This window comes from Artibeus jamaicensis, unplaced genomic scaffold (genome assembly GCF_021234435.1).
Source record: "Artibeus jamaicensis isolate MK-2021 breed Jamaican fruit bat unplaced genomic scaffold, CSHL_Jam_final contig_465, whole genome shotgun sequence".
NCBI lineage: Eukaryota > Metazoa > Chordata > Mammalia > Chiroptera > Phyllostomidae > Artibeus > Artibeus jamaicensis.
In genome coordinates, this window is record NW_026521843.1 from 21,633,589 (window position 1) to 21,652,004 (window position 18,416).

Genomic DNA, 18,416 nt, shown 5'->3' on the forward strand with positions numbered 1-18,416 from the left:
AGGAAATAGACATGCAAGTCCAGGAAGCACAGAGGGTACCAAATAAGACAGATGTAAAGAGGACCACACCAAGACATCATAATTAAAATGTCAAAGGTTAAAGATTCAGAGAATCTTAAAAGCAGCAAGAGAAAAGCAGATAATTACCTATAAAGGAGTTCCCAGAAGACTGTTCCCGTAAGTCTCAAAAGAAACTTTGCAGGCAAGAAGAGATTGGGAAGAATTACTCCAAGTGATGAAAAGCAAGGACCCACCACCTATATCACTCTACCTAGCAAAGCTATCATTTAGAATCAAAGGGCAGATAAAGTGCTTCCCAGACAAGGTAAAGCTAGAGGAGTTCATCGTTAACAAAGCATTATTACATGAAATGTTAAAGGGACTTATTTAAGAAGAAGGTCAAAACTATGAACACTGAAATGGCAATAAAGATATAACTATCAACGACTGAATTTTAAAAACTAAGCAAACAACTAGAACAGAAACAGAATCATAGATATGGAGAACACTGAGATGATGGCCAGTTGGGTGGGAGGTCTGGGAGAATGGGGGAAAAGATGAAGGGATTAAGAATTACAAACTGGTGGCTACAGAATAGGCAGGGGAATGTTAAGAGCAAATATAGGAAATGGAGTTGCCAAAGAACCTATACGAATGGCCCATGGACATGAACAAAAAGAGGGGACTGCCAGTGGAGGGCAGAGGAGGGCACAGGGGGGAAAACTGGGGTAACTGTTATAGCACAATCAATTTTTTAAAAAAGAAGAAAAACATGTAAGTTTAAAAGTAGAAAAAAGGAAATAAAGTTATTATTTGCAAATAATTTGAGTGAATACATGGAAATGTATCCAAGAAAATGAACTATTATAAAAATAGAGGAATGTCTATGAAGTAGCTGCATATAAAAATAATAAACTGAAACCCATGGGCTTCCATAAAAACAACTAGTTAGATAATGAAAGAAAACAAGCCATTTATATTAATAACAAAAGTGATAAGATAATCAGATAAAGAGCTAGCAAAGAATATTTTAAATGGTATTAAGGAGCAAAATAAATGTCTTGAACAAATGAGAAGCAAAGCAATGTTCCTAAAAAGAATAATGCATTACTATGATTTTATTTACTCCTAAATTAATCTTTAAAAATTATTCAAGCCCAATTAAAATACCAAGAGTGTTTTTTAAAAGCATCACACATCATGATTCAAAAATACATATGGAAAAAGAAATAAGCAACAATAAAATTATTTAAAAGTACTAAAATATTTTAAAACTTATTGTAATTCTGTAAGTCACTTAAAAAGTGTTACTGATACATAAACAGATAAACATATACATGGTACAGACAATCCAAAAACAAACCCAAATATAATAGGAATTTAGAGAAAGCCAGAGGTGACACGCCAGCACATGAATGGGGAAAATGTAGATTATTCAATAAATGTTGATGAGCAGCCATCTGAAAATTATTTCTCGCATCAACTTAAATGCCACATGAATCAAAAAATTTTTAAGGAAGGAACCCCAAAGTATTAGAAGAAAAGGTAGAGTTTATTTTTATTTTAATAATCTCATGGTTAGGAATGCCTTTCTGAGAATAAGACAAAACACAAAGCCATAAAAGACTAATAAATTTCACCTCAAAAAAATGAAGTATTTATATATGGCAATAAAAAAGTTGCTGAGTAACTATCATGACAAATAGGACAATTCTTTTTCAACAAATGTCCAAAGAAATAGGAAAACAGTCATACCACAAATAACGAGAGTTTACTTTTCTTAATATATTAAAAGCACCTATAAATCATAAAGATCAGAAACTTAATAGAAAAAAACATACAAAGGACATGTTGATAAAAAAGAAAATACAAAAGCTCGAACATATTAAAAAAGATGTTTAATCTCACATGCAAGAGAAATGCCAATTAAAATTATAATCAGTTAATATTGTTAAATGAATACATTCGAACGTTTGAGATTTATGACTCAAAGCCTCATTTTTAGGTGACCCCAAGGTCTCATCTTACCATTTCTGCATACATAAGAGTTCTGGTCTTATACCCTAACTAGACTGGGAGTGCACTGTGAGAAGAAATTTGGTGTTATTTGTCTTTCCTATATTCTTCCTAACAGCAATTTGGACCACAGTATATATATAGTAGGTGATCCCCAAACATGCTACTGACTGAATGAGAATGGCTGATTTTATTTTCTCATCGAGATACAGCTAAAAACACAATCATAAACAAAGAACTTGGGAGAGAATCAAAAAAGCTAGTGTGTACTAACTAGTCTGTCAGCTCGAGGGTCTATATAAGATTTCATGCCTCTATGGGGTAAAGAGCTGCAGTTCTGGCACAGCTCTGTTCCTCGCTCTTATCTGCCTATTTGCTTTATTTCTGGACACTTAATATGCCACAGTTGGCGTAAGTTGGATTCTCCAAGTGTTGTCCCAGAGTAGCAGCATTAGCATCATTGGGATACCAAGTAAAAATGCAAATTCTCAGGCCACACCCCAGAACTGTTGAATCAGGAACTGAAGGTGGGCCCCGGGTGGTGTGGTTCAGCGGACTGAGTGCCGGACTATGAAGCAAAGGGTCGTTAGTTCGATTCCCAGTCAGGGCACATGCCTGGGTTGCAGGCCAGGTCCCAGGTGGGGGACATGGAGGAGGCAACCACACACTGATGTTTCTCTCCCCCCTTCTCCTCCTTCCCTTCCCCTTTCTCAAAAAATTAATAAAGTCTTAAAAAAAGCTGAAGGTGGGCCCCACAGATGAAAGCTGCATTTTAACGAGTGATTCAGATGTATAAGTTTGATATCACCAAGTCATGACACTGTCTTTAGGAGAAAAGGATAGCTAGAGGCAATCACTATATGCTGAGAAAAACCAACTAATAGCCCAGAACACTCTTTCTGCTGATTTCACCTGCTCAGGTCTTGCTCAAATGGCACCTCATCAGCAAAGCCCTTCTTCTACTCTCCACCCTCTCAAGCACTCCATATGCAACTGACCACACTTCACCACAGCACTTATTACCACCTAACATTTTAAGAATGCATTTATTTATGACTATCTGTCTTCCCCCACCATTTAAGCTTCATGTAGGAAGGATCTGTTTTAATCAATGTTGCTTCTCCAGTGCCTAGAACAGGACCTCGCATGAAGTAGGTGCTTGAAAAACACCTGCTAAATGAAAATATGGATCACTAGTGTCAAAACCCAGATTCACACCACAGGGCCTAAACTGCTTAATCGTGATACCTTTCCACAGTTCTAGTAATTCCAGGTAAACAGCAGAGACTCCCCTGCTACACAACAGACACACATACACACACACACAAATAAAAATTTAGGGACATTACTGCTAGTGAGGAAACAAATAAAAAAAGAGCTCGCAGTCCAGTGAATGAAACATCTATGCTGAATAAAAAATATGTGGCATATGTTGTGTGCAACTGGAACCCGAAAAACAATTATAGACAGAGATAATAACTACAGGAATAGAATACAGTGGTATGCCTATTTAACTCTGGAGTCAAGTACAGAGGTGATGTATTTTATTCTGGCATTAAAACGCTACAGCTAGCTTTATTTTTTAATAAACTAGTGACTTTTCTGAAATTTCCTCATACAGTTTCTGAATCATTATTTTCATTTACCTAACATTCCTTTCAATTATAAATTTTCCTTATTTACTCACTCATTTTCAGAACAGAAATTAACAAAGCAATACCTTCCCAAACATTCCTTCTTTCCCATACATTCTTGCTCAAAAGACAACACCACCATTAAAAGGAAAAACTAAAAGAAGACATGGGATTGAGAACACAAGAGTTCTAACAACAGTGGGAAGCCAAACAGAGTTTTAGATTAAGAGCTGGCTCACAGATCTAGAGTAAGTAGCCGACACTAGAGCAAGACAGGAAAACTCTCGGAATAAAATCAACAGTTTTAAACATGGGATAAGGGACCTGTGAAACTATTTGGTAATTTTGACCACATATAAATTTGTATTTAAAGGCTACTGAAGTCTGTGAAAAAAAAAAAAAAAAAAGTAGAGCAATGTTCAAAGAAAATTAAGCCATAAAAAAATGAGGTAATCATTAACTCTAAGGAAAAAAAAATTGCAGAGGAAAAGAAACAATACTAGTATACTATTTGGCTGGCTCATAAGTGGATTTATTTATGTATATTTACACAATAAACATTCATTTTAAATACTTTGATATATAGGGGGATAGGAAACAGAGTCAAGAAGTAGAAGGATATACTGCAGCTAACTCCTCATTTACCAAACATAACATTAGTAGGTATTATTTAAAACTAGCAAGGAGGAAGTAGTGTAAAAACACTGTTTTGAAATATGAATAAATAACAGAAAAGACAATTAAGAGTTTTAAAAAATGGGAGTTCCAGCCAAGATGGAGGCGCAGGTAGAAACCCTTTGCTTCCTTGCACAACCAAAAGAAGGATTATAACCAATTTAAAAACAATAATCAACCAGAACTGCCATAATAGCAAACCACATGGCACTCTGACAACCAAGAAGTTAAAGCAACATTCATCCAGACAGGTAGGAGGGGGCAGAGATGGGCTTCCGGGTGGGCCAAGAGGACCACACAGGGGAGGAGGGGCTGGCTCACGAGGAAACTATAGACTCAAAACCTCTAGCAATAAAATACTGTGGAGGTTGCAAAGGTGGGAGAAACTCCCAGTCTCACACAAGAGTACGTTTGAAAGTGGGGGTAGAGCAGAGCAAGCAAGCAGCACTGTTCCCTCTTGGAACCCCTCCCCTACAGACAGCGCCACAGCACAACCAAGAGGGCTGACCCACCCTGGCAAATGCCTAAGGCCCTGTTCCCTTACAGCTTAATAGGCACACCAAGACAAAGAAATACTGCCCAAACAAAAGAACAGATCAGAACTACAGAAAAAGAACTAAGTGACAAGGAGATAGACAACCTATCTGACACAGAATTCAAAACACTGGTAATCAGGATGCTCACAGAACTGATTGAGCTTGGTGCCAAAATAAAGGAAGAAAGGAAGGCTACCCAAAGTAAAGTAAAGCAAAATATACAGGGAACCAACAGTGAAGAGAAGGAAACCAGGACTCAGATCAATGATTTGGAACAGAAGGAAGAAGTAAATACCCAACGAGAACAGAATGAGGAAACAAGAATTCAAAAAATTAGGAGACTTAGGAACGAACCTCTGGAACAACTTTAAGTCCTCCAACATCCGAATCACAGGGGTGCCAGAAGGAGAAGAGGGAGGGGAAGAAATAAAAAACTTATTGGAAAAAATAATGAAGGAAAACTTCCCCAATCTGGTGAAGAAAAAAGTCCAAGAAGCTTAGAGAGTCCCATACAAGTTAGATCCACAGAAGAACACACCAAAACACTTCATAATTAAACTGCCAAAGACTAAAGATAAGGAGAGAATCTTAAAGCAGCAAGTGAAGAGAGTTATCCACAAAGGAGTTCCCATAAAACTATCAGCTGATTTCTAAAAAGAAACCTTGCAGGCAAGAAGGGACTGGAAAGAAGTATATGAAGTCATGAAAGGCCAGGTCCTACAACCAAGATTACTCTCTCCAGCAAAGCTATCATTTAGAATGGAAGGGCAGATGAAGTACTTCCCAGGTAAGGCCAAGTTAAAGCAGTTCACCATCACCAAACCCTTATTATATGAAATGTTAAAGGAACTTATCTAAAGAGAAAAAGAAAATCAAAACTATGAACAGTAAAATGACAACAAACTTACAACTGTCAACAACTGAATCTTAGAAAGCAACAAAAACAAAAACAAACTAAGCAAACAACTACAAGAGGAACAGAATCACAGAAATGGAGATCACACGGAGGGTTATGGGGGGGGGAGAGAAGGGGGAGAGTGGGGGGAAAGATACAGAGAATAAGAAGCATAAATGGTAGGTACAAAATAGACAGGGGGAGGTTAAGAATAGTACAGGAAATGGAGAAGCCAAAGAACTTATATGTACAACCCATGGACATGACCTAAGAGGGGAGGGAATGTTGCAGGGAGTGGGGGTACCTGGCAGAGGAGGTAAAGAGGAGGAAAAAAGAATTGGACAATTGTAATAGCATAATCAATAAAATATACTTTAAAGGGGTTTTTTAAACTTCAATGATGAATTTTCTATGAGGTTTTCTATGAGGTCTTGACAACTTTAATATTTCCATATTTTAGTGTTTTGTGCTTCTCAGTTGTCTAGCTTTAAGACTCTAAAAAGCTAAACTTTAATTTTTAATGAAAAAAGCATGCTTAGCGATAAAAAAAGCAGAACTGTAATCCTAAATTCTGAATAATTGAGGCATTTCTATTTTATTATTTAAAGAAGCAGAATTTTAAAAAGCTTTAAAATCACAAAATGTTGGTACTGCATATAAACAAAATCAGAAATGTAGAATGTAACATAATAATAACTATATTTTATCTAAAATAAGATTTATCTTCACATAAAATGATTCAATTCACATTCTATTTAAAAGAAATGTGTATAAAACTTGAAAGTATGAGCTTTAGAGAAAAAATATTATATGACACTGATTTTAAAGATTTTTCAGAACATGATGCCAAACACATTTCCTGGCAGTCCGTACTGAACACACAAAAGGAACACAAATCCACACTCACAACTATCCAAACCCATGTGCCATTTGCTGCAAATAACATTCACCTACAATTATGAAGCCAGTGGCATCCCTGAAATGAGCTCTCTCAGAATGACTTGGCAAGGCCCAGATAATGGTGTACGACTTGCTCTAAAAGGCCCTTACCAGTGCAAATCATAAGGCAGAACTAGCTAGCCGCAAGAGGTTCCCACAGCAGGGCTGTATAAGCTCACCAAAAGTCAACTGGTTTCTTTCTAAACCTGAATATGACATGTGCACTTGTTCCTCTGATTAGAGAACTCATTTAAATATTATATAAGCCATAGAACATGGCTATCAAAAAGACTAGGCTGAATACTTCAGAAAGACAAGATAATAAAGGAGATCTACTGAAAATATCACTGTCAAATTACATATGGGTGAAACAACTAAAAAAGATCAGGAGAAAAGTCATAAAAATCTAAGATTTCGTACTTTGTGCTTTACTCAAGAAAATCGAAAACCAGAAATCATAAACAACTGTATTACGTATTATATATTATTACATATTATATATTACATATAAGTAATACATATATTATTATATGTATTACAAATGCATTAAAATTGTACATAATTCAAGAAAGTCAACACAGATCTCCAATAAGCCTTCTAAAAAAAAATGTGAATGGTCAGTTGGCTTGATCTTACACTGGCAAATGATTACTAAGCATCTATATACATTTTAGCTTAAATTTAAAGTATTACCTTACCATCCTTTTGAATTCATTGCCCTACCCCCAGTCTGGATGGTGTTGGGTAACAAAGCTTCTCTCATACATACAAGCATGAAGCTTCCTTGTGTTTGGAGGTCAGAGTGTTTTCCCAAAAAAGTAAACTAAATCTCTGGAAGATTATTAGAAATGTATCCCAATCCTGTACATTAACTCAGAACATGAGAGAACAAGAAAAATATCAAAGTATTTCCTTCTACTTACCATACCCAGGTCTATCACTCAAACTTTTCTATGGCAAACTATTTAACTTACCCATAAATTAGGGAATGATTATTAGTAGCTACCACATACAGTTTTACAAAGATTAAAATAGATTATGCATGTAAAGTGCTTAGCACTGTACCGGGCACATGGTAGATGCCCAATAAGTGAAGCTATCATTGTTTTTGGAGGGTAAAGAAGAAAGGAAAGAGAGGAAACAACAGATGAAGTACCGGATTCAATTACTGGGACCCACGGTAGCATCCTCCCCAACTGACTCCACTTTTTCAAGTTCAGTAAGTGTGCTGACCCAGATCTACAGCCTCCTCATTTCCTCCTTTCAGCTTTGTATGACTCCACATTCCTTGGGAGCAGGTTTTAATTGTGCCTATAATTTAGGATCCTTTACTCACTACTTAACCTTCTCATTTAGAAAATATAAACAAAAAAATTGAGAACGAGTCCCAGACTGGGCTGTAATTTTCCACCAGGTAAAGCTGGTATCACCCTTGTGGAATTTGCCATCATGTTTATTTCTCCTAACTAGATATGCTGGTATTGGATCCAGTTTGTGTCACATGTAAATGAGTGCCAATGGAACCTGTGTGTAGAGTAATGAACAGCCCCCCCGCCCCCGGACCTTTTCTTAGAACTCTACAGTGCACTGGTGCCAAGAACGTACTCGCCACACCCAAAATACCTATTCCACCCAATCTTGTGCAATATTCCCCAAAGCTCACCTAAATTCCAGGACTGGCACTCACTTATTTTCTCCCCATCTCATCTCCAAAACAAACACCTACTCACTTTTCCTCGTGCCACACACCGCTTCTAGCTAACTCTACCATAACCTTTGCTTCTTACATATCAATATTTTCTAATATTCCATCATCTTGTTCAGATAAGGCACTTTTACAGCATTTAGTCTGCCCCCGAAAGTAGTTTTATTTTCTCAAATACCTTACTGCAGGAGAGAAAAGATATGGTTAAAATTTTATTCTACTCAGACATAGTGTATGTATAATGGGTGGGCTAAGAATTACCTAATAACCAAAGTACTACACAAACTAATATTATGATCAATATACATAAACTATATTAAATAAATACACACACAGAACTTAATTAGGCTGCTTTCAAGGCAAGATAAAAAGATCCAAACTTGCAGATGTTTTTAAAAAATAGACATTTTATTTCAGTATTTAAGGCCTTACACAAAAATAAATAAAATTATTAAAATAGAGTGACACATTGATAAACAATTTTGAGAAATACAAATTGTGAAAGACTTTCCTGAGCCCCTTAAAGAATTATTCTACTTGAAAAAAATTATCCTACTAAATTGTTCTACTTAAAGAAAAACTTGAAATAAGTGGTAAGAATTTACTTTAAATGATGACAGCTATTCAAAGCATACTTAATCATCTAAAAATTATAATTCACTTGGCTACTTCAGATCAGAAGCAGTTCACAGAACCAATGAAAGGAGAAGATGTAGTATGGAGAACAATGCCCTGGACTGGGCGCCAAACACCTGGGATCTAAACTAAATCAGTTCACAGAGTGATCAAAGACAAACCTCTTCATCTCTCTGACCCTAACTAATATACAAGAGATGAGACTACCTAAATTTTAAGGTCCCTCAGGAGGTAAAATATTCTTAGTGCAATGAAGGGGACCAAAAATTGAGACTAGAGATGTGGAGGGAGGCGGGAGAACGCATGTGTGTTGTGTATGTGTGTTGTGTATGTGTACGGCTCCATCCCGGCCAGCACTAGAATTCTACCATTACAAGCACTAAAATGAAGACTACAGATTACACACCCTTTAGAAATTAAGAACACGTTAATGTGTTTAGTGCACTTTCTCCCTCCCGTGTGTCTGTCTCTCCTTTTCCCACCTCTCTGCTCCCCTCCCTATCTCTTCCTTTCTTCCACCCTTTCCCCCACTCAGGACTGTCTCCCAAACTCCAAAATTTCTTCTATTACTATCTGAGGGCTTCAATGCTTACAAACTATTACCACCTACTACCTCCATCTCTGTCCTGCCCCTATACCAAATACGGTCAGTTTATTGTCCTTAAACCACTATCAATAGGGCAAAAAGAATGTACGTAGCTACTACACAAAATGGATCACTGAAACCAGTTCTTGGCTTCTAAAATTTGACTGAAATAAATAATACAATCAAATGAATTCTGTCCACAGATATTTCAACCAATGAGAGCAAACCACTTAATGGACACCTGTTATGGGTAATATACTTTGCATATATTATCTTGCTGAAATCTTACAACTACTCTGCTTAGTGGATGTATTATCATCTACAATTTACAGTTAAAGCCCAGAAAAACTACAGAGCAAAAGTGATGAAGCTGTATGACTCTATGATCCACTTTCCACAGCAAAATTATGATGATCAACAGATTGTTTTGTCCAAACAGCCACCAAAGCAAGAAACTCTGAAAATCCCAAGAGCAATTATTTCTAATAGCCCAGAATTGAAACACCTTTCAAAGACTGATAAATAAAAGAGTGAGTTTGTGTGTTTTAATTTCTGCTTAAATTACTAAGATATAGAGAAAAGTTGTAGGCCTTCCTCTACTACTAGAATTCAAAGGAAAAAAAAAAGCTTGGATAATATATAACCTTTAAGGTCAAAAAGGTACATCTCTTGATAAAGAAATGCTATCAGTGATATTTCTCCCCAGACAATTACTGGGTCCATTATTACATGTCAGTTTGTGAAAGTAAGATTACAGAGAAATCCACTTGCGGTAATGAAGCCTGGAAATAGCTCCCCTACTGGAAATGGATAAAAATATTTTTATACACACCTTAAAAAGCAAAGCTTAAAAGACAGTAAGAAATTATTTGGTCAAAATTGAAGAGAAATTGGGAACCTTGTGAAGAAAACAAAAGCCACCTTTTCCCTTTGGGTACCAGCCAGTCAGAACAAATCTGAACTTTAGTTTGGACAGCGCTGCAGGACCCAAAAGGCAAAAATCAAAGATCAGGGCCACTTGCAGTGGAGAGTCTAATAGGAGACATACCCCACATTTTGCTGAGACCCTCAAGGGCTTACACCCGCAAAGCAAAGGTGAAGCAGACAGATATTGACCCTCTAACGTATTTAGACCACCTGGATGGTCTAAAACTTCAAGCAATGAATTTGCTTTAAAGTGGTTCAGTCTGGGTAATACCTCCAGAAACTTTCTGAAGAAGCTATCTTCATTTGAGACCTCAGATCACTCTCAGGGACAGTGAGCAGCACGCAATGGTAACAATGCATACAAAAAACCAAGTCATCACAGAAAGAATCAGCACAAACAAGAGACCACAGAAAGGGACTTCCAAGACCCCACATGCAGGAAGAACAGAGACTCCAACAATAAAATAACTATCCTTACTAGGTTTAAAAAATAAAAGACAACTGAAAATATCTGCAGGAAAAAGGAAACTATTAAGAACAGATACAGCAGATTTAAAAACATTTTTTTATCCTCGCCTGAGGACATTTTTGCATTGTAAAAAGGGGGTAAGGAAGAGGAAGAAACATTGGCGCGCGAGACAATCAATCATTGACTGGTTGCCTCCTGTACCTGCCTGGACCAGGGACAGACCCACAACCTTTGATTACCAGATGACACTCCAACCAACTGAGCCACACCAGCCAGGGCAAGAATCAGCAGATTTTCAAAATTACAAACTCACAGGATAGCTTTAAAAGATTAGATTACACTGAAGAGAAGATTAATGGATCAGAAGATACACTGGAATAAATTATCCAAAATAAAGCAGATAGAGATAAAAAGATAAAAAATATAGAGCAGATAAAGAAGGCTTAAGATACACTAGTCAGAGGTCCAAAGGAAAAGAGAACAAGATAGAAGAGAAATCCAAAGAGATAATGAGTGAGAATTTTATGGAATAAGTGAGATGCCAATCCACAAATTCAAGAAGCCTAACATAGTCTCAAATAAAATAAAAAGAAATGTAAACCCTGACACATTACAATGAACCTACAGAACACCAAAGTCAAAAAAACCCAGGGTGTAGCCAATGAAATAAGCTAGAAGACAGTAAAACACAGTGAAACCTCCATGCTTCTTGCTTTAAATAAAAAGAAAAACGATTAAGTATTCATTAGTGAATGATTATTTTAGAAGGTTCTAAGGATCGAGCAAGATAATGTACTTGAAAGGTTTTTAATAAAAAACCTGCAAAGGTGTTTGGAGATTGAAGTGACAGCTTGGACAAAACCCATTGCATTCTCGGTCATTTAATCTCTCTCGATCTCACTTCACCTGTGAAAGAAGGATGTGGCTTATTATTTCCAAAGTTCATCCCAGCCCAAAGATTACGCTATCATTTTGTCTCTCAGTCTAAGAGAGGTGATTCAAATTATAATAGCCTACTGCCTAAAAATAAAATGCTAGCTATCATCACACAGAACAGAAACATAACAGAAATTGTATCCTAAATTCTATAAAAAGCCATCCATATCTGGAATGCCAACCTAAGTGTTGAAATTGCTGAACTATATATGTAAAAACAGGAAAGAACAACTAAAGCAGTTATTCCCAATCTTTGTTGTATATTAGTACTACTAGGGAGCTCAAAAGGTACAAATGCCAGTGCCTAATTCCTACACTCTAATTTAACTGGCCTGGGGCAGAGCTCGCGGAATATTTTTTAAATTTATTTTTATAGAAAGGGGAAGGGAAGAAGAAAGAGAGAGAGAAACACAGATGCTCAACAGAAACCTTCATCAGCCGCCTCCTGCACGCCTCTCCCACACCCCCAACGGAGAACCTGGCCCACAACCCAGGCGTGTGCCCTGACCTGGAATCAAACAGGCAACGGAACCCAGCAACCCTTACTGAATGGTGACACCCAACCCACTGAACCACGCCAGTCAGGACAGGGAATTAATATTTTTAAAAGTCCCCCCAGATTATTCAAAAACTGCAGCTAAAGTTGAGAAACACTAAATTAAAGTGACAAATATTAGGATATATTTTAAAAGAGTAAAACCTCTACAATCTTTCCAATATATAATTAAAGATTATAAAATTATCAAGGATGACCACAAAAAAACCTGAATGTTTACAAATACACCATACCACAGAGGAGTGCAACAGCTCCAAGTTTATTTAAATGCCCAAATAAAATTTTTATACCAAAAATTACTTTTATAGAGTGGTTAGTAAATGTATATAATTTGCTACCCAAGAAGTCATGCACGGTTAAGACAAACAAACGCAGAAATATTTATGTAAATTTTAAGGTAACAAACACATAGTGAGTTATTAAGTAAAGCAAGTACATTTGAAGTGTATTATCAATATTTGAGGCTGGCTCCTATTAAACGTCCCTTAGTGCCACCATCAGACCCAGAATATCAGATCGCATGGCTCCAGATGGCACTTACATGCACTAACCTTAGAAGAGTTCATGACTGACATTTCTGCTTTTCTGCACAAAGAGATTTACAAATTTAACATCATGCACTTGCTACCATTTATTTATTGAGCACTTACTTTGTGTTACGCACCAACCCTCTGCTAGATACTTTACACCATCTCATTTCATTCTCACCAGGTAGTTTATTGTCCTCATCTTACACATGAGGAAACTAAGGCTCTGAGAGGCCAGAGTTATGGCAAATATGTATCTTTGGCACAAAATAAAAGTTACCTCTTAGTGCAAAGATTTAAATCTAGATCTATGCTATGTTGCTTTTCACTGAAATTATAAATAATAGTTATAATAAAAATTAAACTGCTATTTTAAGTGTCCACCGTGTCAATTTAAATGCTCAGTAAGTCCTGTCAACAGTCCCACGAACCTCACATCCTATCCTCCAGCGCATCTTGCTGAGTCTACCTTCAAAAATGTATTCAGAATCCATTACGCTTTGAATATGTATCAAAATATATAATCCCATTTCTCATTACTGACACTCTAGTTCATCTCTGGCCTGGATCATTCAGCAAGCCTCCCATTTAGACTCTTGACTTTTCCACTATTTCCCCTCCAAGTCTACTCAGAACCCTTGCAAAGGTTTCTGTTTAAACATGGTATCACTCTTTTGCTCAAAACATTTCATTAGTTGCCCATCTGGCTGAGGTGAAAATCTAAAGTCCTTACCAAGGCAAGACTCAGTATCTCTGCCATCATTTCTCTTATCCGCCTCCGCTACTCCAGCAAAACCTGCCTCACTGTTCCTCAGACAGTGTAAGCACGTTCCTTTCCCCTGCTGTTCCTTCTGCCTAGAACAAGTCCTCTGATTTCACCTGCTCGGGTGTTGCTCAAATGGCACCTCATCAGCAAAGCCCTTCTTCTACTCTCCACCCTCTCAAGCACTCCATATGCAACTGACCACACTTCACCACAGCACTTACTACCACCTAACATTTTAAGAATGCATTTATTTATGACTATCTGTCTTCCCCCACCATTTAAGCTTCATGTAGGAAGGATCTGTTTTAATCAATGTTGCTTCTCCAGTGCCTAGAACAGGACCTCGCATGAAGTAGGCGCTTGAAAAACATCTGCTAAATGAAAATATATATCACTAGTGCCAAAACCCAGATTCACGAACATTCTAGTATCAGCCTCCACACCAGAGGGCCTAAGCTGCTCAATTGTAAGACCTTTTTCACAGTTGGAGCATCTCCAGGTACATAACAGAGCCTCCCCGACTACACAACAGACACACACACACACACACACACAAAAATCTAGGGCATTAACATTTACTTTTTATTTACATGCTTGCTTTCCCATAAGTCAGTAATTCTCAGATACTGCGAGGCAGGTTCTCATTAACTCATAAAGTTCTTTCTTCCTGCTATTCTCCCCACTCACTGCTAAGCTCTTCTGTGCTTTTATAAGAAAATTTAAACCTGGTAAATGATAAACCCTGATTCTTCTGCATTTTGTTTGTCCTAGCACTGGGAATAGACTGAATATTTCTTTCAGGTAATCTTGCCCAACCAGTGTCACACGAGGTTCTCTCAAACGCGATGTATCCCATTTCCAATTCTTTTCACAAATATAAAGCTCAGTAACAATTCTGACCATTCTTTTCCCATGAATTACCTATTCTCATCTGCATGGTGGTGGGGGGTGGGGAAGAATGATGAAGAGTAAAAGGAGAGTCATATATTAACTCAAATGGACAAGGGGGAACAAAGTGACAAATAAGTTTGTACCATGTGACCAGTTCTTAGTCTTAAGATCTGAAGGAGGAAGTGGTGAAGGCGGACCAGGTAGATAGATGAGCACTTGGATTGCCTTTCACAATTGTGCTCTGGCAATGTGAAAGAGCAAGACTGACAGGTTTCTAAAAAGAAAAATTAGACTTAATCTTGAAGGTATAATCTTACTCTTGGTGTAAAGGACTGCAGAAGAGATTTAAAAATTAAAAGGAAGACACCAAGTATCATAATCACTCATTCAACTCTTAATCCCTATTGTTTTTCTAGGACAATACTAATGACAAAAGAAAAATAAAGAAATATGTTCAAATTTAATGATGTTGATGTAAAGATGTGATTTTTAAAAATATACACTTTATGTTTTTATGTATTTCAATAATGCTAATAAGGGGGTCGAAAACCTCAGGTCCTTGCAAACTCTCTCCCCCCAAAATACATAATACTTGCTCTCTTTGGAAAATATGACGCATTTTTCTTAAGTTTCTCCATGGATGCTTAATGTAATTTGAGCACAGAACAAAAGGTATTATAAAAATGTAGTGTTCAGATATGATCAGAACCAATGGGAAACCTATCTTAAGTTCAAAGTTTGCCATAAAACCCAGGATGCTGTGTGTGTGCATGTGAAATTGAAGAGTGGCTACAGTTACAGGTAAATTTAAAAGTTTAAACACAGTGGGGTGAGATGGGTTGGAACTTCCCAAACTTCCACAGGTGGGAAGCTGAAAGTTGTTTTCTTGTTTGTTTTTGACCAAATCACTGTAACTGATCTTACATTCCCTAAATGGGAAAAGAAATTAAAAGTGATCTCACATTAAAATCATTCTCCACACCTGTACAACATTAAAGCCTCCCTTTAACACTTCCTTGAAGTCTGAAATCCACAAACTCATTTAGGGAATTCATTGCTAATAAAGGTGAATTACCAGTAAATTTGAATGAAGCATTTAAGTCTGCTGGTGAGTATACAGATTCATTACAAGAAACATTACAAATATCAAAAGTCTAGATACTAAAGTAACACAACAGTAGGAACGAGAAAGCCACCAAGCAATAGAAATATAAATAAGGAGGAAGCTTAGAAAAGATGGGTCACACTCCCTCACCTCATTCAACTAGTCCCAGAGGCCTTCCCCGACCACCCCGTCTAAAATAGCTGCCCCTACCACACTCTATGCCTGAACCCTGATTTATTCTTCTCATAGCAGTTGCCACTATGGGTCAGTACATTACATAGTTGCATTTACTGACTGCCTCCTGACTAAAATGTAAACTCTATGAGGGCAGATTTGTCAATTTTGTTAATCCTGGGGCCTGGAGGCACACACCTGGCACTCAATAAATGAGCCAATAACTAAGTGATGAAACTGAAGTTCAGAGAGGGTAAAGGATTTCCTCAAGGTCACACAGCTAGCAGCAAACCCAGCCCACAGGAGCCCTGTCTCCTGGCTCCTTCCACTGCCACTTGAACTATACCAAAGCAGCCTACTTCAGCACAGATTCTCCTTAACAGACTTCTCCTTTCCTTTTTCTTAAGTGCCAAAGAAAATACATGTTACCAAAAAAAGTGACACACTGGTTAACATTTTAACATAAAGTGTTTCACCAATCAAAACTACACTATGATTTCATAAGCATCTAGGATTAGCCAGGAAGGCTGAAAGGAACAGCCACTCACAATTCTTTACGTTCCTTGTGAAACTGGTGTATGGCTTGGAAGTTTTAAGAACAGCCAGTGAAACCTGCTTAGCAGTTCAGAATGGCCTGTCAAGTATCAGCCACACTTTCATCCTTCTAAGAGCCCACCATAGCTCCTCCCTGGATATGCTTTACCTTGCAGGTTATGCAGGAAATGTAACCAACTTTAAAACCCATTTTAGTTCCTTTTAATGTAAAAATTAACGTCACAAAACACTGAACATAAAATTGATCCTCGGGAAGTTTTAGATTCTGAGAACAGGAAACCGTCTCTGAACTATCACCTGACTCTGATCATCTAGGTCCTTCATTTAAAATCCATGAATCTGAAATACCTAAAAGAAACCCGGGAGGGGGTGAAGGAGTGGGAAGAAGAGGAGACACATTTACATATGTAAAAAGAGAGCTGATATTCCTAGTAACACTTTCCCCCAATGTCAGCTTCTTGCCTCAAGTCCAGGCCTCAGAGACACACTTCTCTTGTCTTTGATCACCTTCCTCTCAGAAAAGCCAAGTGCCAATACCTGCTGTGGGAACGTCTCTAGACCTAGGACTGAGGATGGATGATTTGCCACGCGTCTTTCAAAGCTGTTAGCCCAATTAGTATACTGAGAGGGAAGAAGACCTAGAATGTGAGATGCCAAGAGAACTGAAATGAGACAGAGTCAAGAGAAAGAAGGAGCAAACGAAATAGAAGCGGGGAGGATAAACAACGCATCAGGACGGGAGTGGGAACCGGGGTCAAGGAAGTGGGGACAGGCAAAGGTGAAGGGGGGAAGGGGACAGTCCTGGGTGGGAAGGGTGGGAGCAAAGGGGAGGGGACCTGCGAGGGCAGAACGGGGAGAGGGAAGGGTCCGGGGCGGGGCGAAAGAGAGCGAAGAGGCGGGATGAAGAGAGCCAGGCCGGGAGGGTCTTTACCTGCAGCTCCGCCCGCTCCACCTCCCACTGTGCTCTCTCCACCTCGAAGCGGGCCCACTCGTGCTGCAGGAAGTGCAGGATCCCCGGGAGGCTGTACTGGGCTCGGGCCGCCCCCGCCGCAGCCGCCCCGTCGCCGGCCGTCTCCGCCAAAGGCCCGAGACCCTTGGCACCGCCAGCTCCCGGGTGGTTGTTGCTGAAGAAAACGCCGGGACCAGCCTGCTCGTCCATGGCGGCCGCAGAAGCCCGGTGAGCTGCCCAGCGCCCAGCAGCCGAGGCAACGGCGGCAGCCAGCAGCGCCTCCTCCTCCCTCCGCCGCTCCCCGCCCACACCCCAGTCAGCAGGGAGCTGCCGCCTCGGCGCGGGGGCCGGCCGAACCCGGGACGGGCCGGGAAATGGGTCAACTGCGGCGCGCGGGCGGCCCGGGGCTTGCTGGGAAATGTAGTCTTGGGGCGGGGCGACGGCGAGCTTGGCGGTGTTGGCCCTCTGGGCTGCGTTGGGCAGCCGCGCGCCCGCGGCCTCGCCCCCGGCCGGCCCGCGGCTTTTAGGGTGGCCAGGCGGGGAGCGCGCGCTTTCTTAAGGGCTGGGCGTGGCGCAGCGGGGCGGCGACCAGAGTTCTCCCGCTCGCGGAAGTCCAAGGGCGGCGCTCACTGTTGCGCACCCACACACACGGAAGTTATTAGGCCAAGATACCAGCTCGAGCTGCACATCTTTTACAGCTTCCTGGGGGTTCTGTTAAGAAACAAGCTCAAAGCGAGCTTCGTCGGTCGGCTTCCAGGATTCAGATCTCTCCCTTCGGGTGTTGACATCTCGTCTGAAAAAGTGCAATCAATCTGCACATTGTCGTCGCTTCTTCCCTTTTCGCTCTGGAGTTCAAACCTGTTGCCGCATCGGTTTTCACTTAATATGAACTCTGATCACCTCTCTCCTATTCTGGTTTATTGACGACTCATCTGAAAA

General features: G+C 39.3%; 1 protein-coding gene across 2 annotated transcripts in view; it reads right to left on the reverse strand.

Annotated features, from left to right (window-relative positions):
• STRN (striatin) overlaps positions 1-18,024 on the reverse strand; it is an 88,585-nt gene extending 70,561 nt beyond the window's left edge. Inside the window, exon 1 of one of the 2 annotated variants that reach the window (XM_037165399.2) lies at positions 17,460-18,024. In XM_037165399.2, coding sequence (XP_037021294.2) covers positions 17,460-17,687 — 228 coding nt within the window. In that variant the 5' untranslated portion in view covers positions 17,688-18,024. The remainder of the gene's footprint in view (positions 1-17,459) is intronic. The other variant, XM_037165400.2, reaches the window with a different exon arrangement.
• Between the last annotated feature and the right edge of the window lie 392 nt (positions 18,025-18,416).